This window comes from Leptonychotes weddellii, chromosome 8 (assembly GCF_054177405.1).
Source record: "Leptonychotes weddellii isolate Sample4059 chromosome 8, ASM5417740v2, whole genome shotgun sequence".
Lineage (NCBI taxonomy): Eukaryota > Metazoa > Chordata > Mammalia > Carnivora > Phocidae > Leptonychotes > Leptonychotes weddellii.
Genome location: NC_138376.1, coordinates 59,395,404 through 59,421,598, shown reverse-complemented (window position 1 = coordinate 59,421,598; position 26,195 = coordinate 59,395,404). Strand labels below are relative to the sequence as shown.

Here is a 26,195-nt window from a genome sequence, read left to right as displayed (position 1 = left end):
GGAAATAGGAGGGGGAGATGAACCATGAGAAACTATGGACTCTGAGAAATAAACTGAGGGTTCTAGAGGGGAGTGGGGTGGGGGATGGGTTAGCCTGGTGATGGGTATTAAAGAGGGCACGTTCTGCATAGAGCACTGGGTGTTATATGCAAACAATGAATCATGGAACACTACATCAAAAACTAATGATGTAATGAATGGTGATAAACATAACATAATAATAAAAAAAAAAGAAAGAAATGTCGGAAGATCCGTGAGAAGAGGTGATGCACCACGGTCTCAACTCCTAGCCTCGGCTCTCCCCAGCTGCGGGTCAAGAGCACTCGACTGCGAGGAAGGGCGCTAGAGGTCAGGGAAGAAACAGAGCCAAACAAACAGGATGCTAAATCCTCTCTGAGGCTGCTCCCCAGGCCACTCTGCACCACTGTGAACTGTACCAGGACACGTGGGACGTGAAGAAAGGAAAGTGAACAAGAAGAACAAAATCCTCACAAAATGTGCTCTAACAGAATAACTAAGAGCATCATTTCAGGGCGACACATATACAGGCCACTGCTTGCCACGGACCTATCCTTGGGTAGGACCTAAACTTGGGTACTAATTCTAAGAGCAGCGTTTTAGGTTACAAATTAATCCAGCCACTATGGCAGGTAACTTAAGTTACTTTCTTATATTCTTTTTCTTTATGAACTATAAACAAATGTGCATTTGAAAATATTAAGGACTAGCTCTTGTGTTTTAAATTTTTTACATTCAAATTCCTATAACCAAGTTCATATTTGCTTCACTTGAACCCCACCCTCTTACCTCCAACCCCAAGAGTACTTCTCAGGTAACTCCTTTGGATGGTCTGCCTTCAAATGTTTGACACATGAGGAACTATCAGCCATTCGTGTGTCGTAACTGCTAGCTCTGTCACTTTCTGGCATGCAGCGTCCCCTTCATTTATATGTGATACATACACAGAGAAGAACACGATTTGATTTGAAACTGACAGCTGTTTGTGCTTTTATGTGCAATACTTGATTAAAGAAACCTAAAAATTATTTACTCGATCTTCCAAGATAAGGAACCTGCTTCCTAAGTGGGGGTCAAGATAACTGCAGAAGCAAATGCATTTTTCAGCTGTTTTGGAACAGAAAAGCTAATGTAGCTCCTCCAAAAATGCTTTATATAAACTCAAGAGAAGAACTTGCCAAGGTGGCTTTATGTAGCCCATGGGACAGTTAGCAATGTCTGCAAGACAGTTCTGGTTGTCACAGCCAACAGCAGGAGGGGTAGGGAATGAAATGCTATTACCATCTAGTGGGTGGAGACCAGACATGCTGCTAACCATCCTACAATGCATAGGACAGTCGCCCACAACAAAGAATTATCGGAAACAAAATGCGAGTAGTGCCAAGGTTGAGAAGTTCTAGTGCAAGTTTGTTGCTGATTTTCAAACTGTGCATTTCCAGAGAAGCCTATCAATGACACTCAACACATAGATACCTCAACATCATGATAGCTATTCTGAGGGGTCTTCCCCCACCGGGATATCTGTTCACAGAAGAATAACCATAGCAAGTCTGGTAGTTATTCAACAGGAAATTCATCTCTTTTTTCTTCCACTTACTCCCATGGCTTCAATCTGCCACTTAGAGGCAGAGCCTCTCCTAGTCAAGCTTTCTCCGTATCCCAAACTAACATCAATCTCTCCCTACTCCCCAGCTCTGCCCATCCCTTCCCTCCTCCACTCTATGTCTTTGTTCCCAGCCTTGGCGAATGGCACCACTGCTGACTACCACTCCAGTGGGAGGCCTGGACGGCCTGGGCTCATCCCTCTCCCCAGGACGGTCACTATACTTTGCACATAATTGGCATTTTGTCCAAATGTGGAATTCAAATCAATCATTTTTCAGACCGATTTATATAAATGGTAAGCCCAACGAAGTCTAGAGAAAAGTAAAACTATGCAGCGGAGAGTGTAGTTCAGTTTAAAAAAAGAAATAGCACATTTGGAAACATTTCCCATGTTCACACAACAGGAAGAGTCACAGACCCAAAAAGAACCAAAGAAGCCCCAGGACATGGCTTAAAGAGTGGAAAAGATGTCAAGATAACAGATGAGACTGACTATGTAGGGTACTGAGTCTAAGCTTACTTTGTTTAAAAAAAAAAAATTAAAAATCAAGCTTCCCAGGCATGAATATCTCAAAGCAATGAAACGAAAGAAAACTATATGGAGGAGAAATAAGAGTACAGCAGGAGTTAGTAAGAATTTAAAGATAACAACCTAACACTTGCATAGAGTTGAAGTTGACAGCGTTCACACAGATTATCTCACTTCCTTCTTTGAAAAACTCTGAGGCAAGCAGGTCTTAGAGCATTCTGAATGCTAAGTAGCAGAAAGCATCCAAAGCGCCCTGACGCAGCCAGGTCAAGTGGCCCCCAGCATCACACACACATCCGCTAACACAGCCGTGAGCAGCCACTCACAGTCATGAGCATTCCAGCAGCTGCTATTTCAGGAATGGAACAGGGGTCACTTCAAGAACCGTTTCTATTCATTTTACATCTCCAGTAATAGAATTTGGTTGGCTGCTGACATCCTTCACTGAGTCTCCAGAAGTACAGACAATATACTTTATTGTCACAAGTGAGTCATTCTGTTTGTTTAAGAGAGAAGATTCTGGAAGCTTTCAATAAATTGTAAAGACATCCAGGTGAATCAGAGAGGAGTCAGAATTTAAATTTTGGCCAACAGTTTCCCCTCAACACCTAACATTAGCTCACCTGTAACACATCTTTGACAAACTAACAATTCTGTTTATAAATATGCGTGGATATCAGCCTGACTCATCACAAAGTTAGGGCCGTAAATGATTGAGGATTCCTCTCCTGGTGTGTAACAACTCAGCTCTAAGCAATGAGAGTTAACAGAATAGTATTTTTGAAATATCACCTGATTTGTTTTTTATTCTTACTGATTTTGTTGCTACCCAGTAAAGCTGAGTCAGCTTCAGCTTTGGGGGACAGGCAGGCACAGCAAAGAACAAAGACTTTGTTGTTCAGTTCTAACTTTCCAAATAGAATTTTTATTATTTTTTCAAAGATTTTATTTATTTATTTGACAGAGAGAGAGACAGCGAGAGAGGGAACACAAGCAGGGGGAGGGGCAGAGGGAGAAGCAGGCCTCCCGCAAAGCAGGGAGCCCAATGCGGGGCTCAATCCCAGGACCCTGTGATCATGACCTGAGCCAAAGGCAGACACTTAATGACTGAGCCACCCAGGCACCCCCCAAATAGAATTTTTAAGATGAGATCAGCAGAAGCAATAGTCTTGAAACCTGCACTCTGTGCTGCAAAAGCTTGAGAGAGAAATGGTACGTTTTGATGTCCCAAAAGCATTTGACTTGGAACATCTAGGATTGAGAGTTCATATGAAAGTTACTCATAGAATATGATATGATAATAGCATAACATGATATTAGAACAGTCTTCCTGCTTCTAGGAAAACAGACAAAGTCTGATTGGCTGGTAGGAAGAGGTAAGGACCAAGGTGTCTAACTAGAGTTCAGACGATACCTGGGTGTTTTGAAGGTATATATATGCAAGTGAATGCCTGGAGGGAGATAAACAGGAGATGGGGTGGTAAGACGGTTAAAAAAAAAATCAGACTGAAGAGGGTATCCACAAACATTAGGGGCTTGTGCTCAGCTTCCTATCTAAATACCTCTGGGAGAACCATTTTGATGGGTCCTCCAAGTCAGTATTGGGTAGATAACAAAGAGCAGTAATGGTTGCAAAGGGTGCTGAATGGGATTGAGAGCTCTGAGCTTCCCTGTCATTCTGGCTTTAGTGAGATGTGAAAGGAATCCAAAAACATTCCCATGGCCCCTTCAAGGGAGGTCTCATAGAGCTCTTGTTGCCGCAATGCGGGAGGGGCTGGGTATACTGAACATGGAGAACGATGGGGCTGGCCAATGAATCAGCAAACAGTCATCATGGTTTCAGCTTACCTAAAAAAAAAAAAATTAAATAATCAACCATAAGATGCCCCAGCTACTGACACAGCAATAGGAATAACATGAAGACAAAGGCAAAGCTCAATCAGGATAAGACACATGGGAAAGGCTGGGGAGGCCCGGGGGACAAATGGATGGATGGACACCTTCCTTCTTCCCTACACTGAGACTATCTGGAGTATGTCTGGGGTGTGGGGGAGGGTGGGAGTGTAGGAAGAACCACAGAATGGGAACAGCTCTAAGAATGACTACGAGTTTTGCATTACATCTTGCACTTGACTGAGTTTTTATTCCCAAGTGCTAAAGAGAGGTTAACGTAAAGTAGCAATATTCTATGTTGCTCACTACTAGCAGAAAAGGAGGTTCCGGAGCTAAACTGAGTTCAGTTACAGAGAAATAAAGTCACACTTCTGCACCCCCCCAAATGTATACATTGTATATTGCTGAACAGTTTAGAGTTTTCACAGGTTAGAGAATCACAAATTATTATATCAAGATTATCTTAAAGCATGATTCCCACATGTTGGTTTTAAAATGTCTTCCTTTCTTTTATTTTAACAAGATAACACTCATCTCTCTTCTGAATTCATTAGAACTGAGAGTGGAAGGACAGGGTAATGCCATACAGGGGCTGCTCATTCTCTGGGACATTCTTTAACCTAGCCCTAGAGTCAATACTCTGTCTAATAGTACAGAGAACTCCACTTGGAAATAATCATTTGCTATCCCAATTATTCTAACACTATCAGACTCAGTTCAACTTTGTAACTGATAGTACAAATGAATGGAATATTGAAACTTAAAATGATCTCCATCACGCCTTTACCAAGTAACTACACAGTGACCAGATGCAGAGGGGGACCCAGTAAGGAAGGAAGCTCAAAAAGCTACAAATGAATGTGTCCCAGCCTCTGGCTTCATCTACTTTTTGTTTCCTGGCCTTTTAGGAGAAATTTTCTCTCCTCTCCTACAGAAAACCTTTCTTGAATTCTACTTCGGAAAACTATCTCCCTAAGATTGTTATCTGTTCCAGCTCTGTGTCCCCGCAGCAACCTTTTGATAAACATTTTCTTGGCATTATCAGAAAATACTAATTCTGTTGTGTGGCTGATCTGTCTCTCCCAAGAAGACAGTGTGAACATCTTTAAATCCCCAGTCTCTAATTCAGGTGACTTTCTGTGTCAAAGTGGTGAACACCGTTCTAAGTACTTTACATACGTTATAATTCAGTTCATCCCCCAAATAACAACAGAGGATTAGGACTACCATTACCATGTCCACTTCAGAGATGAGGACACAGACGTACAGACAGGCAGAATAACAGAACCGAGTATCAAACTCAGGCTGCCTGGCTCCAGAGTAGATGCTCAATAAAAGTTCGTTTGAACTTTTGAGTTCGAAATTGAACTCAAGCTGGAAATCCAAAGTTCCCTTCTTCCAGATATTGCCGTTGGTCAGCACATTTTAAACCAATAGTCCATGAGAATGCAATTAAAGACACACTGTATCTTTTGTTGAAATAATTTGTCTGCTATATTACAGATGTCTTTCTTCCACTGCCATACTCCTTCACTTTTTCCAAGATATCCTTATTTTCTTGAGCCAAAATCATAATAATATAATGACTTTTGTCAGCTTCCACAAGGCTAGCTTTTTGGTAGAGAAGAAACTAATTCTTTCCATGAGCTGTTAAAAGACATTATCTGTTACTATTGTAGTAGACACACACATACATAAAGTACAGACCACACAAACAAAACGCCTGCTACCCATTTTTCCCTCAGAACAAGGACAATTTTGTTCTCCATTTATATAACAACAACAAAACAAAAAGATTTATGACTAATTCTTTTAATGGTAATTTTAACAGTATTTTTTTTATATAATTATGTTAGGATCCTTCAGGAATCAAATCCTGAGCAACCCCTTTTAGAATCTCTGTGGAATAATACCTCAAAAGGAAGCTTCATTTTCTTTCTTTTTTTTTTTTTTTAAAGATTTTATTTATTTATTTGACAGAGAGACACACAGCGAGAGAGGGAACACAAGCAGGGGGAGTGGGAGAGGGAGAAGCAGGCCTCCCGCAGAGCAAGAAGCCCGATGCGGGGCTCGATCCCAGGACCCTGGGATCAGGACCTGAGCCGAAGGCAGACGCTTAACGACTGAGCCACCCAGGCGCCCCATGGAAGCTTCATTTTCTAACATGTTTTTGCAATTACTCATTGCCTAGCTACAACTTCTACTATAAAACATCCCTTTAGTTACACTATCTTATGGTTTAAGACACATACCTACACACACAATAATCTCAAAACTCTGCCCTTCCCTGTCCACGCCCCTCCAGCCTTCACATCCATCTGTCATCGAACACCTCAGCCTTCCCCAAATATCAATACTTAACATGTGTTTCCCAGTTACAGTTTCCTCAACATAAAACCCCAGTAGCTTCTGTTATTTTATAGACTCAGATTTATAGAATCAGTCATCAGGAAATCATGTATTTTTTTATACACATTTTGAATACATTTAGGACACATAACTTCTCACTGTCATAGTTACTTACACAGAAAAAGTAAGTTCTTCATTCATCCTTATTTAAATTCCTTAAAATAGGCAAAAATAAACATATTCTTCATAATTCTAAGTCGCTGTACTGACATTGAGACATTAATCTTACATTAAAATAAGATTTTTAAAAATATAGATACTAGAGGACTTTTCACACTAATTTTTAGCTGTTTTCAAACAATGATTAACCTGCTCTTATCCAGACCTGAGGTCAAAATTCTATCTACCTTCAATCTTCCTATATCAGATATGTACTCATTCAACTCCTTATCACCTCATCAAGGAGCACACTTTGTCACAGTCCACAGGGCTCCCCACTTGTTTCCCTTCCCCTGTTTGGTATACTCCTACCTTTGGAATTACACCCACTGACATTTCAGTTTTTATGCTGGTGCTGAAGAGTAAAATGTAATAGTTTGCCTGGGAATGAGCTGGCTTAGTATCATTCTCCTAATATCTCCGTACTTCTCATTGGGTCTCAGTGCAAGGTCATGCTTTTACTTTATCTCTTTGTAGCTAAATTTTGTCCTGTTGTCCAGTCTCTTAGTGATAGATCCTGTCCAGTTAGTCTATGACCGGGATGTGGCACTAGGGCTCTTATGTTCCATGCCTGAACCCTTTCTCCTTAACCCCGATCAAAGGATGGACCCCTTTTCCTGATAAAGGCATGCCAACCTCTACCATCTGCCAAAATATTCTCTACTCTGACCCCTATCTGAATACTCAGATCTAACTTTACCTGTTTGACTTGGGTATCTGGAAACCTACCCAAATGGCACACTCTTATCTGTTCTCCTCCATTTATCATGAGTTCCCATTACCATGGACTCTCAGATTCTGCAAGTCTACCATCACTATACACTAGAAGTACAGATATTACTCAGTACCCCCTAGCGTAGCTACCAGTCACACTCCTCTTCCATAATCCTTCCTTTGGAATAAGTAGCCATGTTTTGTAGTCCCTGGTGGTGAGGAAAGCATAACCAAATAATGTACTGTCCAAACTGAAAAAGGGGGTATTATTAATTGTTCTGGGACAACAATTATGCTGGGCAAAATGGGAAGTGTAGTCATCCTACAAAGTACTAAACCAATGAACACTTGACAAAAACAAGCAAAAAGCAAAATGAGCCAGTTTATGGCCTGGCCAGCAACCTGTGACCTGGGAGGCTGATTAAAAAGATGATTGGGCCAACATCACAGATTGCAATTTAAAATAAGATGGACAGAAAAACTGCCAGTTGGTTGCAGGTGCTACAGTCGAGAGGCTGGATCAGAGCTGAAGAAGCCAGGGTGATCAAGAAGCTGGTTATAGTGGAAAACAGAGAATCCAGTGAACATTAGCAAGAATCAAAACCCGCCTGACAAAGAGCCCTAAGACCGAACTGGACTTCCAGTTCCTGTAACTGGACTTGCCCAGACTCCCATTTGATCCACACAATGCTATCCAGATTTCTAATGAGCTAGTGGGCATAAATTCTAGTTCTCACAGTCAAAGTTGGCGGACTAAAATGTAGTCCTCAAATGAATATTCAACTACCCCTCTTCAACATGCACCCAACCTCATTTAACAGGATCATCATTTAATTATTATCATGTTCCCAAGTCTCTTTTCTTCAGTCACACCCCCTCACTTTCCTAAGTCACCAGGTTTTGGGGCCTGCCTCAGACAGCTATGAAACCAGGCTTTCTTCTCCATTCTCACTGATGCTATTCTGGTTCAGTCCCTCAGTATGGTCTCCCCATTTTAGGAAACTCTGCCTCCCAAATTGCCCTTTCCATTACTAATCCACTCAACACCCATATAGCTCAGTATTCAATGAGAAATGATGTTCTTCTGGACCATTAATAGGAAAAGAAAATGTAATAGGAAAAAATAGACCCTATTCATCACAGCAATCAAATCTGTAAGGTATCTAGGAATAAATCTAACCAAACATAAGCAAGAAGTTTATGGGGGAAATATACAAAAGATTATTAAAGAACACAGGAAGGCTTGAATAAATGGAGGGATAGAACATATTCATAGAAAGGAAGAATCAACATAGTCAAGATGTCATATTCTCCAAATAATCTATAAATCAAATGCAATTCCCTACAAAATTCCAATAGGGTTGTGTGTGTGTGTGTGTGTGTGTAATTTGGCAACTTAATTTTCAAATTCCTATAGAAAATACAAGGACTAAAAAATAGCCAAGAAGAAGTGTGAATAAGAGCAAGTTGGGAAAACTTGTCCTACCAGATATCTAGGTTTATCATCATAAAGCTATATTCTTAAAATAAGTATTAGTGGAAGGCTCTGCAGTGATACAAAGAAACAATAAAGAGCCCCTAAACAAACCCATGCAAATCTGAAAATCAGATACTGACAGAGATGTACTGCAAATCATTTGGACAGACTATTTAAAAAATGGTGCAGAGTCAAAAATAAAACATGCTTCCTACCTTAAGCCCCACTAAAAATATCAGCTATGATTAGAGGTGATTAAAGACCTAAGTTTGAAAGATAAAACTTAAAAACTGTTCCAAGAAATATAGAAGAATATCTTTATAATCTTGTGATAGAGAAGGATTTCGATGAGACAGAAGAATCAAACTATAAATAAAAAGATAAATAAATCTGACCACAACAGAATTTAAAATTGTTGTGCATCAAAAGTTACAATTAAAAAACTGAAAAGGCAGGCCACAGACTGAGAAAAGGTAACTAAATATATGTAGCTCATAAAGTTTTTTTTAATTCGGAAAAATATAAGGAACTCCACAAATCAGTAAGAAATTGTTATTTTTCCCCAGTAGAAAAATGGGACAGTTACAGAAGAGGAACCAGAACGCCCAACACACTGAGAAAAGATGTTCAATCTTATTAGTATTACAGAAATGCAGATTTGAACCCAAAAGGATAACATTTCACACAATCGGATTCATCACAAGACATCTCACATACTGTTGGTGAGTGTGTAAATGGTAGGTACTACCACATTGTACAACAATTTGAAAATATCTATTAAAGTTGAAAATACAGACAAGGACCAAGACATTTAACTTCCAGATATTTATGAAATAGTGTCTATATGCACAAGGAAACATGAACAAAAATGTATATAATATAGAAGACTGGAAAACAACTTAAATATCCATTAATGAGCACACACAGATAAAGCAATTCTGAGATATTCATAAATGGAACATTAGCATAATAAATTAGAAAAAGATATATGCATGTTTGTACACAAATTACTCAAAACAATGCTCTTACTGGGACTTTCTCATCATGCTCTTATTTATCCCATCTCTTTAAAATATAGAAAACAAGATTCTCTTGAGCCTACTTCCACCATCCTATACCATCTCCTTTGCTTTTACTTTGCCAAATCCTCCTTGACGACTTTCTACATTAGCAATTTTCAATTCCTCTCCTTTTATTTCTCTTTAACACACCTTAGTCAGGCTTTTTCCCTAACATTTCACTAAAATTTGTTTCTTTAAATTCACCAATGACCTCCGTGTTGATAAACCAGTTGCTCAGTTCTCAGTACTCATCTTAGAGATCCTATCAGCATCATTTGGCACAGCTGACCACCCCTCCTCCTCGACCCTAGGATTTCATACTACCTTATGTATCCTATCTCACTGATCATTCCCCAGTCCCCTCTGTTGGTGCCTTCCTTTCTCACTGATCTCTAAAAGTTGGAGTGTCCCAAGGTTGCCTTGTTAGGTCTATTCTCTATCTATATGCATTCCTTTGGTGATCTTATCTAGTCTCGTGGATTATGTCCTCTACATACTGATGACTTTCAAATATATATTCCCAGCTCAGATCTCTTTCCCAAATTTCAGATTCATATGAGATACATGAAACACAACAGAGTCAAAACTCTGTTTCTGATCTTCCCTCCACAAAGTGTATCCTTGTAGTCATACCATTTCGGTCAGTGGCAACTCCACCCTTTCAATAGCACTGGTCAAAAAATTTGAGTCATCCTTGACTTCTCTTTCCCCCTCCCTACACACCCAGTTGCTCAGTAAATCCCATTGTCTCTGCTTAAAAAAAAAGAAACAAAAACAGAATCTGACCATTTCTTTCACCACTTCTACTGTTACCCACTTTGGTCCAAGCCACCATCATTTCTCTTCCAAATTTCTACAATAGTCTCCTAATTGCTCTCCCTGACTCTAATCAGTGTAATCCCACACAGCAACCTGATCGTTTTTTGCAATATAATACATTATTTCACTCTTCAGTAGCATGCATTTTACTCAGGGTAGAAGCCAAAGTACTAACACTCCATTCTCCAACCTCTCCCACCTACCCTATGACTACACCTGCTGTCACTATCAATGCTTCAGCCACACAAACTTCCTTGGTGTTTCCTAAGTATATAAGACATACTTCTGCCTTATGGCCCTTGCACTGACTTTCCTCTCTGCCTAGAACATTCTTCTCCCACAGAAGGCTGTAGGGCTAATTCCCTCACCTACTTCAAACAACCTGTAAACAACCCTTTGTTGTTTACATCAGGAGAAAAGGTTTGAGTCCCCCACCATCAACGGAACAAAGGGCTATCAAAAAAGCAATGAGTAAAATAGCAGGAAGAATGGGGGAAGGGACAGGGAGCAAGGAAATTGTTGTGGATAAACCATTTCATATCTAATTGAAATATGTTACAAAACTTAAATGTATTTTTTAAAGTTGTATTTTGGCTGGCATGATTTCATAAAACCAAACTTTTCTGTCTTTCTAGAAATGTTTGTTGAGGAGATTATTTTTAAATTATGCAGTAAACAGTTAATTATTGACCACCTTGGAGAATGAAAAATTTGTTCCTCTGTGATGAATATATACTCTTGGATGTTGATGTCAGTGTGTACCTCAAAGTGCCATTCTGGAGACTGTGTTAAGGAAAAAGCCATTGTCTTTTACTTTAGGTCATGAGGAGTCTAGACCAGTGCTGTTCAGTAGAGCTTTCTGCAGTGAGGGGCATATTCTGTATTGGCATTGTCCAGTATTGTAGCCACCGGTACATGTGACTACCAAGCACTTGAAGTGTGACAAGTGTGATTGAGGAACTGAATTTTAATTTTAATTTAAAATTAAATCATCGCCTGTGCTACTGACATTTATTGGACAGGATGGGTCTGGATATTCAGGTGGCTAGAGTGACTGAATGCTTAGCAATAGGAAGGTTATATTTTCAAATCAATTGTTTCCTTTAGTATTTTCTTTTTCTCTCTTCTTTATATTTTTTTCAGCTTCATTGATAATTGACATATAAATGCAAGTTTAAGGTGAACATGATAATTTGTCACATGTATATACTGTAAAATGATTACCACAATAAGATTAGCTACCACCTCGGGGCGCCTGGGTGGCTCAGTTGGTTAAGCGACTGCCTTCGGCTCAGGTCATGATCCTGGAGTCCCGGGATCGAGTCCCACATCGGGCTCCCTGCTCGGCGGGGAGTCTGCTTCTCCCTCTGACCCTCCCCCCCTCATGCTCTCTCTCTCATTCTCTCTCTCCCTCTCTCAAATAAATAAATAAAATCTTAAAAAAAAAAAAAAGATTAGCTACCACCTCATCACCTCACATAATTACTTTTCTTGTTCTGCGGTGAGAATACTGTAGATCTATTCTCCTAGCAATTTTGAAGTACTAACAGTATTAACTAGAGCTTCTATGGCTCTACAAGAGAGCCCCCCAACTTATTCATCTTGTAACTGGAAGTTTGTACCCTTTGACCAATATCTCCCCATTTCCCCAACCTCCTAGCCCCTGGCAACAACCATTCTATTCTCTGTTTCCATGAGTTTGGCTTTTTTAGATTCCACAGATAAGTGAAACAAGAATTTGTTTTTCTCTTCTGACTTATTTCACGTAGCATAATGCCCTGAAGGCCCATCCATGTTGCTGCAAATGGCAGGATTTCCTTCTTTCTCATGGCTGAATAATATTCCTGTGTGTGTGTTTCTTTATTCATCTGTTGATGGACACTTAGGTTGTTTTTATGTCTTATCTGTTGTAAACAAGGCTGCAATTAACATGGGACTGCAGATATCACTTCAAGACACTGATTTTATTTCTTTTGGTTGTGTGATTGCTGGATTATATAGTAGCTCTGTCTCTAATATTTTGAGGCATCTCTACCCTGTTTTATACAGTGGCTACACTATTGTGCATTCCCACCAAGAGGGCTCAAGGGTTCCCTTTTCTCCACACCCTTGCTAGCAGTTATCTCTTATCCTTTTGATAGTAGCCATTCTAACAGGTATGAGGTGGAATCTCATTGTGGTTCTGATTTGCATTTCCTAATGATTAGTGATGTTGACCATGTTTTCATGTACCTGTTGGCCATTTGTCAATAAATATTCAGTACCTCTGACCATTTCTTAATTGGGTTGGTTTTTTTCCTACTGAGTTGTGTGAGTTCCTGAGAACCATGACTTAACAATTATCTTGACTTTCAATTTCTGATCTGGGCTAGGAAGCTGAAAGTTTGTGCAGTAGTTAAGTGTACAGGTTTTGGATTCTGAAAGCCTTGAATTCAAATTCTGGTCCCGCCATCTTATTAGCTAATGTAAACATGGGCAAGTTAACTTTAACCCCTCACCTATGGGCGCCTGGGTGGCTCAGTTGGTTAACCCCTCACCTATAAAATAGGAAAAGACAGTAATACTACCTACCCTCGAGGGTTACTGTGAAGAGTAAATAAGGTAACATATATAAGGTGCTTAACAAAATGCTTGCTACCTAATAAACAGTAAGGAAGCGTGAGCAACAATTATTACCAAGTCTGATGAATGATTTTCCATGGGCTTGATATTATGAATAAGTCTGTGATGTTATTTTCTACAGCCACTGGGATTAATGAGCTTAAGTTTCACTAAAAATCACTGACATAGAACTTTTCTAGGTGGTGAGGTGTACAATAAGGATAAAGTAATAAAGCAGATTCACTTCTGCGCTAAGCTGTCAGAATCACTGAATTGCAAGGAACTTCATATCTGGTCACCTAGTTCAGTTATTCGATCAGCCAAATGCTTGATTATCCTCAGTGACATCCTTTGCTTCCAGCGTATTCTGAGCATTCTGGTAAGAAAAAGCTCGTTATTTTCTAAGGCAACAGAAAAGTTCCTCCTTACATGGAGGAGAAACCTGTTGTTCTAAAGCATCTACAACCAAGTGATCCTAAATTTATCTGCCCAAACTATAAAGAACAAAGCCAAACTCTCTGCCAATTACTACCTTCAAATATATGAAAAACACTTTCAATTCCATTATAAAATGTTCTCAAGATGAAATATCTACATTCTCTTCAATAACATGACTTAAGTTTCCTTAATCTTCTGTTGGTTCTCTTCCAAACTCATTCCAGTTCATCTAAATTCTTCATAAAGTGAATTTATATAAAAAAAATTATTTTACTTCATGTTAAATGCTGACCTTAGAAAAAGATTTTTCTGAAAAAAATGTTATATATTTGTCAAGAAGTGATAATGAGGCCCATTATGAAATATCAGACAGAGAACATCTCTTTCAATCTCTTCCTTGATACAGACTCATATGCATGCATTATCTATGGATAAATGAGGCGGCATAGATTGGTTAAGAGCCCAGACTCTGGAGCAGGACTGCCAGGCTCAACCTTTATTGGTATGTGACTTGAGGCCAATCGTTTAACCTCTCCATTCCTCAGTATTTTCACTGTGCTACTTCATGCTGATGTGGTAAGGAATAAATTAGTTAATACATGTAAAATGCTTGGAACAGCCAAACAGTGAGGGCTTTTGCTTTTTTTCCATATAAATAATAGAAAGCCTTGGGCTATGTATGGAAATATGTAAGACCATGAGACCCAAAATCACATCTATATTCATAGATGAAATTTTCATTTTTCCTGCTAAACTGAGACCTGTAGTTTGAGTTAAATTCAAGTGAATACATATAGACATTGTGAACAGAGAAATGTTGGGCTTTGATTTTAGAGTTCAAATCAGTTCAGTACTAACTGATCACCTAAGAGTCTGTCACCTGTTAGAGCACAAAACTGTGTAAGACAGCCTTTCTTTCAACAGTCCATGGCGAGGCTGGGAATAGGCATGGAAACAAATTACCATAATGTGGGTAATGCATTCATTGTATGGATAAAGTGCTCTGGGAACACAGCAACACCACATTAAAGATATGAGGCAATAACCCATAGCCTACTGTTTTATTAAAAAACAACAGAACATCTAAATAGCTAGAGAACTGTTCTGAATAATATTTTGAATAAACTAGTCTTAAAAAATCAGTTTCACATTTCCTTCCAAACTTGAAGGGCTACAAAACCAGCCAGTTCACATGCAGATCACTTTTGTTGCATATTATGCTATCAGTTTCTGAGCACTATTTTATTCTAAAATATATACCACAAATTAGCAAACTGCAATTCAAAAAATAAATCAAATCACACCCATATAGCTGCTTTTACCCTAAAAGGCACAGTTGAGTAGTCAAGGGAGAGGCAATTTGGCCCACAAAGTTGAAAATATTTGCCATCTGGGCTTTTACAAAGTTTGCTAAGCCCTAACCTCTATGTTAACTGCTAGCCATAGATTGTTAACATGGCTTTATAGTTAGTCTTCATTTCAGCTAATAAAAAATCCCCTTCACTGTTCTTTTTTGGCTATTTTTGGGCATTTAATCTTCTATGTAAAGTTGCAAATATTTTTAGACAGTTAAAAAAAAAGGCTAAAAAACTCCATTAGGACTGAAATTGGGGTTATATTAGATAGTTTATGTTATATTGCTATACCATCCAAGAACACAGTCTCTTTGAGTCTGGTTTTAAGGCCTTCCATAAGATTTTATTATTTTCTGTATAAATCTACTATCTTTCTTATAAAATGTATTCTTATTTTATAGTTTGTTTTTATTATAAATAGGATCTTTTGGCCATTTTCAATTTCTGGCTATTTATCAATAGGATAGGGAAAAACTATTACACTTTAAACTGAGGGTTTCAGAGGGGAGGGGGGTGGGGGGATGGGCTAACCCGATGATAGGTACTAAGGAAGGCACGTATTGCAATGAGCACTGGGTGTTATATGCAAACAATGAATCATGGAACACTACATCAAAAGCTAATGAAGTACTGTATGGTGACTAACATAACATAATAAAAATAAATAAACTATAAAAATATATATAAAAAATAAAAATTAAATATTTATTGTATAGCAAGCTTCCTTTCTCAATTCTTGTATTCTCAATTGTTTAAAGTCTTCACAAGTGTATGAACATGCCCTATAAAGTTCAAATAGTTTTCTCTTTTCTCTATAACAATGTAATGTTCTAGTCTTATATCATTTAGATCCTCCAGAGTTGCGTTGATTAATAATGGAGAGAGTAGGCATCCCTATTTTGTTTCTGATCTGGCTGCTGGTTACTTCTACAACCATATCCCCTACAACCACACCAGCCTCATTGCTGTTACTCCAACAGGCAAAGCATCTTCCTGCCTTAGACCCTTCGCACAAGCTATTAATGCTGCCTACTATTCCTCCCCAAATATTTATATAGCTTCCTTCTTCTTTTTTAAGTTTTTATTAAAATTCTAGTTACTTAACATATATGGTAAAATTGGTTTCCGGTGTAGAATTCAGTGATTCATCACCTACATATAACAACCAGTGCTCAACACAAGTGCCTTCCTGAAGACCCATCACCCACCTCCCTCCATCAACCCTGTTTGCTCTCTATACATTAACAGTCTCTTATGGTTTGTTTCCCTCTTTTTTTTTTCCTTCCCATATGTTGATGTTTTGTTCTTAAATTCCACATATGAGTGAAATCGTACAGTATTTCTCTTTGACTTATTTTGTTTAGCATAATACTCCCTAGCTCCACCCATGTTGTTGCAAATGGTAAGATTTCATTCTGTTTGATGACTAATATTCCATGATATATATATATATATAATGCTGCTACAAACATCTGAGTGCACGTACCCCTTCGAATCTGTATTTTTGTATCCTTTGGGTAAATACATAGTAGTGCAATTGCTGGGTCATAGGGTAGTTCCATTTTTAACTTTTTGAGGAACTTCCATACTGTTTTCCAAAGTGGCTGCACCAGTTTGCATTCCCACCAACAGCGTAAGAGGGTTCTCCTTTCTTCTACATCCTCGCCAACATCAGTTGTTTCCTCTATTGTTAATTTTAGCCATGCTGACAGGCATAAGGTGGTTATCTCATCATGGTTTTGACTTGTATTTCCCTGATGCTGAGTGATGTTGAGCATCTTTTCCTGTGTCTGTTAGCTATCTGTATGTCTTCCTGGGAAAAATGTCTGCTCATGTCTTCTGCCCATTTCTTAAATGGATTATTTGGTTTTGGGTTGTTGAGTTACATAAGTCCTCTTTATATTTTGGATACTAACCCTTTATCAGATATGCCATTTGCAAATATCCTTCTCCCATTCCATAGGCTGCCTTTCAGTTTTGTTGTTTCCTTCACTGTGCAGAAGCTTTTAATCTTAATGAAGTCCCAATAGTTCATTTGTGCTTTTGTTTCCCTTGCCTCTGGAGACGCATCTAGTAACAAGATGCTATGGCTGAGGTCAAAGAGGTTGCTGCCTGTGTTCTCCTCTACAATTTTGATAGTTTCCTGTCTCACATTTGGGTCTTTCATCCATTTGAATTTCTTTTTGTGTATGGTATAATAAAATGGTCCAGTTTCATCTTTCTGCATGTTGCTGTCCAGTTTTCCCAACACCATTTGCTGAAGAGAATATCTTTTTTCCATTGGATAGTCCTTCCTGCTTTGTCAAAGATTAGTTGACCACATAGTGTGGGTCCATTTCTGGGTTTTCTATTCTGTTCCATTGATATGTGAGTCTTTGTGCCGTACTGCCATACTTTACGCCAGTACCATACTGTTTGATGACAACAGCTTTGTAATATAGTTTGAAGTCCAGAATCGTGATGCCTCCACCTTTGCCTTTTTCGGGATTGCTTTGGCCATTCAGGGTCTTTTGTTGTTCCATACACATTTTAGGATTGTTTGTTCTAGCTCTGTGAAAAATACTGGTGGTATTTTGATAGGGATTGCATTAAATGTGTATTGCTTTGGATAGTATAGACATTTTAATGTTTGCTCTACCAATCCATGAGCATGTAATGTTTTTCGACTTCTTTGCACATCTTCAATTTCTTTCATAAGCATTCTGTAGTTTTCAGAGTTCTTTTACCTCTTTGGTTAGGTTTATTCCTAGATATCTTAGGGCTTTTGGTACAATTGGTGCAATTTTAAATTGGATCAATTCCTTGACTTCTTTTACTACTGCTTCATTATTGGTGTATAGAAATGCAAAAGATTTCTGTAGGTTGATTTTATATCCTGCGACTCTGCTGAATTCATGCACTATTTCTAGCAATTTTTTGGTGGCATCTTTTGGATTTTCATCATAGAGTATCATGTCATCTGCAAATAGTGAAAAAGTTTGACTTCTTCCTTGCCAATTTGGATGCCTTTTACTTCTTTTTGTTGTCTGGTTGGTGAGGCTAGGACTTGTACTATGTTAAAAAACAATGGTGAGAATGGACATCGCTGTCTTGTTCCTGACCAGAGAGTAAAGCTCTCAGTTTTTCCCCATTGAGGATGATATTAGCTGTGGGTCTTTCATATATGGCCTTTATGATGTTGAGGTATGTTCCATCTATCCCTACTTTGTTGAGGGTTTTTATCAAGAATGCTATATTTTGTCAAATGCTTTTCTCCAAATGAACTGAGAGGATCATATGGTTCTTATCCTTTCTTTTACTAATGTGGTGTATCAGGTTGATTGCTTTGCAAATACTGAACCACTCCTGAAGCCCAGGAATAAATCCCACTTGATCATGGTGGTGACTAATTCTTTTAATGTACTGTTGGATTTGATTTGCTAGTATTTTGTTGGGAATTTTTGCATTCATGTTCATTGGGGATATTGGCCTGTAATTCTTTTTAGTGCGGTCTTTTTCTGGTTTTGAAATCAAGGTAATGCTGGCCTTGTAGAAGGAGTTTGGAAGTTTTCCTTCCATTTCTATTTTTTGGAACAGTTTGAGAATAGATATTGGGGCGCCTGGGTGGCTCAGTCATTTAATGTCTGCCTTCGGCTCAGGTCATGATCCCAGGGTCCTGGGATCGAGCTCCGCATCAGGATCCCTGCTCAGCGGGAAGCCTGCTTCTCCCTCTCCCACTCCTCCTGCTTGTGTTCCCTCTCTCACTATGTCTCTCTCTGTCAAATAAATAAATAAAATCTTTTTTTAAAAAAAGAGAGAGAGAATAGATATTAACCCTTCTTTAAATGTCTGGTAGCACTCCCCTGGGAAGCCATCTGGCCCTGGACTTTTGTTTGTTGGGAGATTTTTGATTACTGATTCAATTTCTTTGCTGGTTATGGGTTTGTTCAAATTTTCTATTTCTTCCTATTTCAGTTATGGTAGTTTGTATGTTTCTAGGAATTTATCCATTTCTTCCAGATTGCCCAGTTTGTTGGCATATAATTTTTCATAATATTCTTTTATGATTGTTTGTATTTATGTGGTGTTGGTTGTGATCTCTCCTCTTTCATTCATGATTTTATCTATTAGGGTCCTCTCTCTTAAGTTTGGCTAGGGGTTTAACAATTTTATTAATTCTTTCAAAGAACCAGCTCTTAGTTTCATTGATCTGTTCTACTGGTTTTATTTCTATATCACTTATTTCTGCTCTAATCTTTATTATTTCCCTTCTTCTGCTGGCTTTAGGCTTTATTTGGTGTTCCTTTTCTAGCTCCTTTAGGTGTAAGGTTAGGTCGTGTATCTGAGACTTTTCTTGCTTTTTGAGGTAGGCCTGTATTGCTATATACTTCCCTCTTAGAACTGCCTTTGCTGCATCCCAAAGATTTTGGACTGTCATGTTTTCATTTTTATTTGCTTCCATGTATTTTTAATTTTTCTTTAATTTCCTGGTAAACCTATTCATTCTTTAGTAGGAAGCTCTTTAACCTCCATATATTTGTGGTCTTTCCAAATTTTTTCTTGTGGTTGACTTTGTTTCATAGCATTGTGGTATGAAAATATGCATGGTATGAGCTCAATCTCTCTGTACTTGCTGAGGCCTGATTTGTGGCCCAGTATGTGATCTATTCTGGAGAATGTTCCATGTGCACTCGAAAAGGATGTGTATTCTGCTGCTTCAGGATGAAATGTTCTGAATGTTTCTGTTAAGTCCATCTGGTCCAGTGTGTAATTCAAAGCCATCATTTTCTTGTTAATTTTCTGCTTAGATGATCTTGTCCATTGCTGTTAAGTGGGGGGTGTTAAAGTCCCCTACTATTATTGTATTATTATCAATGAGTTTCTTTATGTCTGTTATTGATTCATATATTTGGGTGCTCCCAAGTTGGGGGCATATTTACAATTGTTAGATCTTCTTGTTGGATGGACCCCTTAATTATGATATAGTGCCCTTCTTCATCTCTTTATTAGTCTTTGGTTTAAAATCTAGTTTGTCTGATATAAGTATGGCTACTCCGGCTTTCTTTTGGATGTCCATTAGCATGATAGATGGTTCTCCATCCCTCACTTTCAACCTGGAGATGTCTTTAGGTCTAAAATGAGTCTCTTGCAAGCAGCATGTAGATGGGTCTTATTGGGGTTTTTTTTATGCATTCTGATACCCTATATCTTTTAATTGGAGCATTTAGTCCATTGACATTCACAGTAACTATTCATAGATATGAATTTAGTGCCATTGTATTACCCGTAAAGTTGCTGTTTCTGGAGATTTTCTCTGTTCCTTTCTAGTCTTTGTTACTGTTGGTCTTTCTTTCCCATTCAAAGGGTCCCCTTTAATATTTCTTACAGGGTGGTTTAGTGGTCATGAACTCCTTTAGTTTTTGTCTGGGAAACTCTTTCTGTCCTATTCTGAATGACAGCCTTACTGGTTAAAGTAATCCTGGCTGCATATTTTTCCCCTTCAGCACGTTGAATATACCATGCCACTTTCTTCTGGCCTGCCAGGTTTCTATAGACAGATTTGCTGCAAACCTGATATGTCTTCCCTTATAGGTTAGGGATTTCTTTTCCCTTGCTGCTTTCAGGGTTCTTTCCTTATCTCTATATTTTGCAAATTGTACTACAATATGTCTTGCTGTTGGCCGGCTTTTGTTTAATTTGATGGGAGCTCTCTGTGCTTCCTGGATTTGGGAAACTGTTTCCTTCCCCAGATTAGGGAAGTTTTCAACTATAATTTGCTCAAATCAACCTTCTGCTCTTTTTTCCATCTCTTCTTCTGGGACTCCTATGATGTTATTATGCTTTAAGCATTCACTGAGTTCCCTTAGTCTACATTTGTGATCCAATACTTTTCTCTCCCTCTTCTTTCCAGCTTCACTATTTTCCATAGTTTTATCTTCTATATCACTGATTCATTCCTCTGCTTCGTCCATCATTGTCATTGCATCTGGTCAGTTTGGCATCTCAGTTATAGCATTTTTTTATTTCAACCTGACTAGTTTCTAGTTCTTTTATCTCTGCAATAAGGAATTCTCTAGTGTCTTCTATCCTTTTCTCAAGCCCAGCTTGCATCCTTATGATTGTTGTTTTCAATTCTGGTTCAGGCATCTTACTTATATCTGTTTTGATTAATTCCCTGGCCATTACCTCTTTCTGTTCTTTCTTTTGTGGTGAATTCCTCTGTCTTGTCACTTTGTCTAGGTCATTGTTTTTGTGTGTATAAGGAAAACCTGTTATATTCCTGCTCCTGATTAATGGCTCTATTAAGAAGAGGTCCTATACTGTCCTGGGCCTGGTGCTTCAGGAGGTGTTTCAGAGTGTGCACTCTGCTGTTGTGGTTTTTTGTTTTGTTTTGTTTTGTTTTTTGAGTATGCGACTTGCTGGGCATGGAGCCCAATGTGGGGCTTGAACTCACGACACTGAGATCAAGACCTAAACTGAGACCATGAGTTTGACACTTAACCAACTGAGCCACCCAGGCACCCCTCTGCTGTTGTGTTTTGGCTGCTCTTTCCCTTAGATCAGTCCTCTGCAGAGTTTCTCCTTGCCTGCAGTGGGGAGTGTTTGGATCTTACCCACTGTGTGGCAAGTTTTAACTAGGTGTGTTTGGGTCTGCTTATTAAAAGAGACTAGATCCTATTTCCCCTAGAGCTAAAACTTTGCAGCACTCTATGATCAGTAGACTTGGTGTGTGTGAGGGGTTTGTGCTGGTTTTCTGGGGGAGGGCCACTGGTTCTCCGGTGGACTTGCCTAGGAAAGATGCACCTGCAGGGTGCAGGGTGTGGGGCTTGGTGTAAATGGCTCCAGCCTCCACTGTGGGTGCTGTGTTGCTCACTGAAGTAGTTGAATGCTGATGGGCAGGGGGGAAATGGTGTTGCTCTGCTCTCTCATCCCTGGAGTAGGGAGTTCATACCTGCCACTCTTCAGGAAGCCCTCACAGAAGAATGAACAATCCCCCCTCTTGCGTCCCCAGCTTCCATCAGATCCCTGTCTTCTCCTTATCTGTGTCCGAGCTGTCTACCTGCCAGGCAGCACAGTACTCCTGTGTTTTATCCCAGGCGTGCAGCTGGGTTTCAAAACTCCAAATTAGAGGAACCCAGCTCAGCATGGACTGCATTGATCCTCTGTGGTAGGGTCTCGCCATACTGTGGCTGGTGCTGGTTTGTCCCAGTAAAGTAGTTGCAGAATTGTTCAGGGACTTGTGTAGGGGCTCAGAGTTTATGGTAAAGTGCAACAAAAAGCTGGCACCAAGGTTTGCTGCCCTCAGGTGTCTCTGTTCCTATACTAATGAACAGGGCAGCATGTTGGCGCCCACCAGCTCTTTTGTCCCCAGAGAGACCATGCCACCTCTCCCAAATGCACTCCAAGAAGGTGAACTTTCTCTCCCAGTGCAACCCAGGGGATCCTCAGAGTACACAACCCACTCCTGGGCCTCTGCCCTCCTTCCCCACAGGGGCACTGCTATGCCTGCCAGGCTCCACCCCAGTGGTGGCACGGTCTTATAAAACTTGAGACTTTCAGCCCCCCGCTTGTAAAAACTTGTGCGAATCAGCCACTCTAGTTTTCCCAATGGTTTTGGGGAAGTGTTTCTCTTGTGCAATCCCCAGCTCACCACTGTTTCTCTCTCTTCTCTCTCTGAGATCAAGGCTCCTCCCCTCTACAGCACCCATGATTCTTTTCTTCCCAGAATCACATCTCCACACCTCCTACGTTCCACAATGTGGCTTCTATACTCCCTCTAGTTCTGCAGTTTGCTCTTTCAGCATTCAGATTGATTTCTTCAGTGTTTGGAATGATTTGATAATTATCTAGCTGTGTTCGAGGGATGAGGGAAACCTAGAGTCCCCTTACTGCTCTGCCATCTTAACTCCTCAAATCCCTATGAAGCTTCTTGCTTAAATCATGTATCTGCTCAAAAGGCCCCACCTGAGAGTGGTCATCCCTGACCAACTGTATAGCATAGCACCTCCTTTCACCTTACTATTCCTTTAAACTTTATCATTCTTCACAAAATTTATCATGACCTGACCTAAACATATATTTGTTTAGTGACTATCTCCCCCAATAGAATCTAAGCTCCAAGAGGGGGGAAAATAATCTGTTCTGTTCGCTATGTCCTCCATTTCTAAAACACCTAGAAAATGCTAGCAGTTGATTGAATAATTTTAATGAGAATGCCTTTAGCATATCCTAGTTTGGCAGGATGTCTTCTATAGTATTTTAGTGAAGAGTCCTTGCCATAACACTACTGGGCAGGTACCAGGCTTCCCTGAGGAGTTCCCAGGCAGCTTTAAGGTCTAGGTCCTCACACAAATCTCTCCACTACTACGTTTTTCCTCTCCCATCCTGCAGAATAAACAATGTTCTGAAGACTTCTGAGAGCCAAGGCTGATCACAGTCTGAGTCAGGAGTACACTTCAAATCTCTGCACACATGCTTTCTCTGGCTTGGGTCTGATTTGAACAGCAGTGGAGACACCAAAGCTTGGCTATGACAGATATAAAGCTCACCAGCCTAATCCCATTGAAATAAACGAAAACCAGGTAAAAGCAATGTGTGTACAAAGAAAACACCATTTCAAGACAAGTTCTCTAGCTGATCCCCACTCAAACCCCTAACTTCCTTCTCCTAGAAATTCTGAAACTGCTGTTTTAGGGTGGTTGAGAAGGAGCTCAGGGGCACAGGTTTAGATGCCACCTTACCCAGAGTTCCCCAGGAACTGGATTTCACTCTATTATATATACAATATAATTTAATTTACAAAATCAGATCAGTTATTAAACATTCAGGAAAATGAACCGCACAGAAGTATGCTATCTGCTTAAATGTTTTTTGAGTACTAGAAACAAAGCCTCTAAAAGCTCAAACAGAGTATTGGTTCACTGAAGTTTTTAGGTTTTACCAATCAATGCATTTTCCATGAAATCATGAAAATGAAATTCAAGTAAACCATTGTATATTCTCATCTAAGAACTGGAAAGGAGTTTATTTCTAACAGCATGACTGCTTTCTTAATCCATCCAGGCATTTCCCAAATTTTCCTGTAAGAGGTCACTTTAAATTTACTCCTCTACTACTAAACATTACATCTGGCTGAAGAAAATGTTTTACATACTTTATTTATTATAAGTTATTTGGAAGGCTGTTGCTGTTTGTTCAAAAAGTACCCCAATCTCATTCCGAAGAGTCTAATCACCACATATGGTGGTTGGAAAAAGCAACCACTCTGTCATCCCACAATCCTAAGAAAGAATATTTCCAACCCCCTACAGTGGGTTCTTTCTACAGCTCATAGGAATAAAAGGCAAGGGAAATACAATGAGTCACAGACATACTCTTATTAGGTAACAGTTCCACCATTTAGTAGTGTGCTTTATACTCTTCAAAAGCTCACATCAGGCCTTAGCCTCACTGTTAGCTCAAGTACAACACTTTTAGATCTATAAACAGAGGACTCCCTTTAAGGTGTTTTATGGTTATACATCTAAAAGCAGATTGCAATATTAGGTTAGGACTGCAGCTCAGGTCTTTAAAGTCTACAGGTTTATAGGGCACTCAAATATGAGAAATGGAGTATAAATGAGCTAATAAGGTTTCAAAAGCATAACAGACTTCTGGGATACAAAAACTGGACTCAAATTTATGTCAACTAGAGCCCAAATACTTTCCCAGAATGAGCATAATTCATCTACTTTATTTAAATTAAAAAAAAAAAAGAGCAAAATTTAAAAGTGAGAGCCCTAAAGAGATGAAATCATCCTGATGCAATTTAAAATTTTGATTAACTAGATGATTTTAAAGGGTTCATAAGAATCAATTACACTAACTGACGGGACTTTAAAGGTTTCAGTGACTAAACAATCCTTCAGTGTCGCCTGAACTTCTTTAATGTTGTAATACATTTACATGGACAACATAAACAACCACATTGCTTTTCCTCAAAAGAGACTGAAATGACTTATACAAATTAGACCAGATTTACATCTTCTATTTAACATAGACAATCTGGAATACATATTGAGCCCATTTGGGGCATTTCATTTAATTTATTCTAGTAATGTGAGAAGTCAACCTATCTATATTAACTAAAGTATCCAGATAGGTATTAACTCACTCAACAAACTCTTATTTACCTTTTATTTAATTGTTGTAAACTTTTTTAAGACTAAGGAGAAAAAGAAAGTCTCAATTTTTTTGTTTTAATTTATTTATTTGACAGAGAGAGAGACAGCGAGAGAGGGAACAGAAGCAGGGGGAGTGGGAGAGGGAAAAGCAGGCTTCCCGCCGAGCAGGGAGCCCGATGCGGGGCTCAGTCCCAGGACCCTGGGACCATGACCTGAGCCAAAGGCAGACGCTTAACGACTGAGCCACCCAGGCGCCCCAAGAAAGTCTCAATTTTATAAAGTAGAAAGGAAAGTAGAGAAGAGGTTGACTCATTTGCCCAAGGTCATCCAGCAACCAGCAGAAAACCGGGGCCTGAGATCCCTGACCCAGAACTCTGTGTACTAACCAGACTATGCAATCACTTTTACAGTCTGAAAGCCTACAAAAGCCGGGATAGTATGCTTCATGGTAGCAAAAGAAGGAAGAAGCATATCAGGCTATTTTCACAAAAGGCTAAAAAGGCAGGCGCCTGCTGCAGAAAAAAACTGACAGTTCCAGTTGGAAGCCCTTCTCACCCATTCTCCAAAACAAGTTAAGTGAGCCAAATGAATTCAACTTCTTACTATATATTTCTGATGAGTGACTTTGGGGAGACTATTGATAAAATCAAGAAATGGGGAATATTCATGACTCATACCCTATGCTAACTTGACAAAGGACCCAACATACCATCCATATACTCCTACCATCTTCATTTTGATTAATGGGCCAAAAAGGGATGCAAATTGAGCCTACTTTTGTATCCTTGGCTTGATAAGATGGTTGGAGGCTTCAGTCCAACAAGACCATGTATGTTCTTTCTCAAAATTAATAGTCATGGAAGTTTCAATGAGCTTCCCTTCCCTGAGGGTGAAACTGTCACAAACCACAATTTACTTGAGAGATTTTGGTTTTTTAGCATCCTTTCCTTATAACACCAGAACCCTTTCACTGAA

The 26,195-nt window shown here is 39.3% G+C and overlaps 1 protein-coding gene across 2 annotated transcripts in view; it reads right to left on the bottom strand.

Annotated features, from left to right (window-relative positions):
* BCKDHB (branched chain keto acid dehydrogenase E1 subunit beta) overlaps positions 1-26,195 on the bottom strand; it is a 205,376-nt gene that overhangs the window by 84,460 nt on the left and 94,721 nt on the right. Inside the window, exon 9 of one of the 2 annotated variants that reach the window (XM_081828584.1) lies at positions 3,055-4,000. The exons of the other annotated variant lie outside the window; for it this stretch is intronic. Coding sequence (XP_081684710.1) covers positions 3,992-4,000 — 9 coding nt within the window. The 3' untranslated portion in view covers positions 3,055-3,991. Of the gene's footprint in view, positions 1-3,054; positions 4,001-26,195 lie in introns of those variants that run through there. 2 annotated transcript variants of the gene reach the window in all.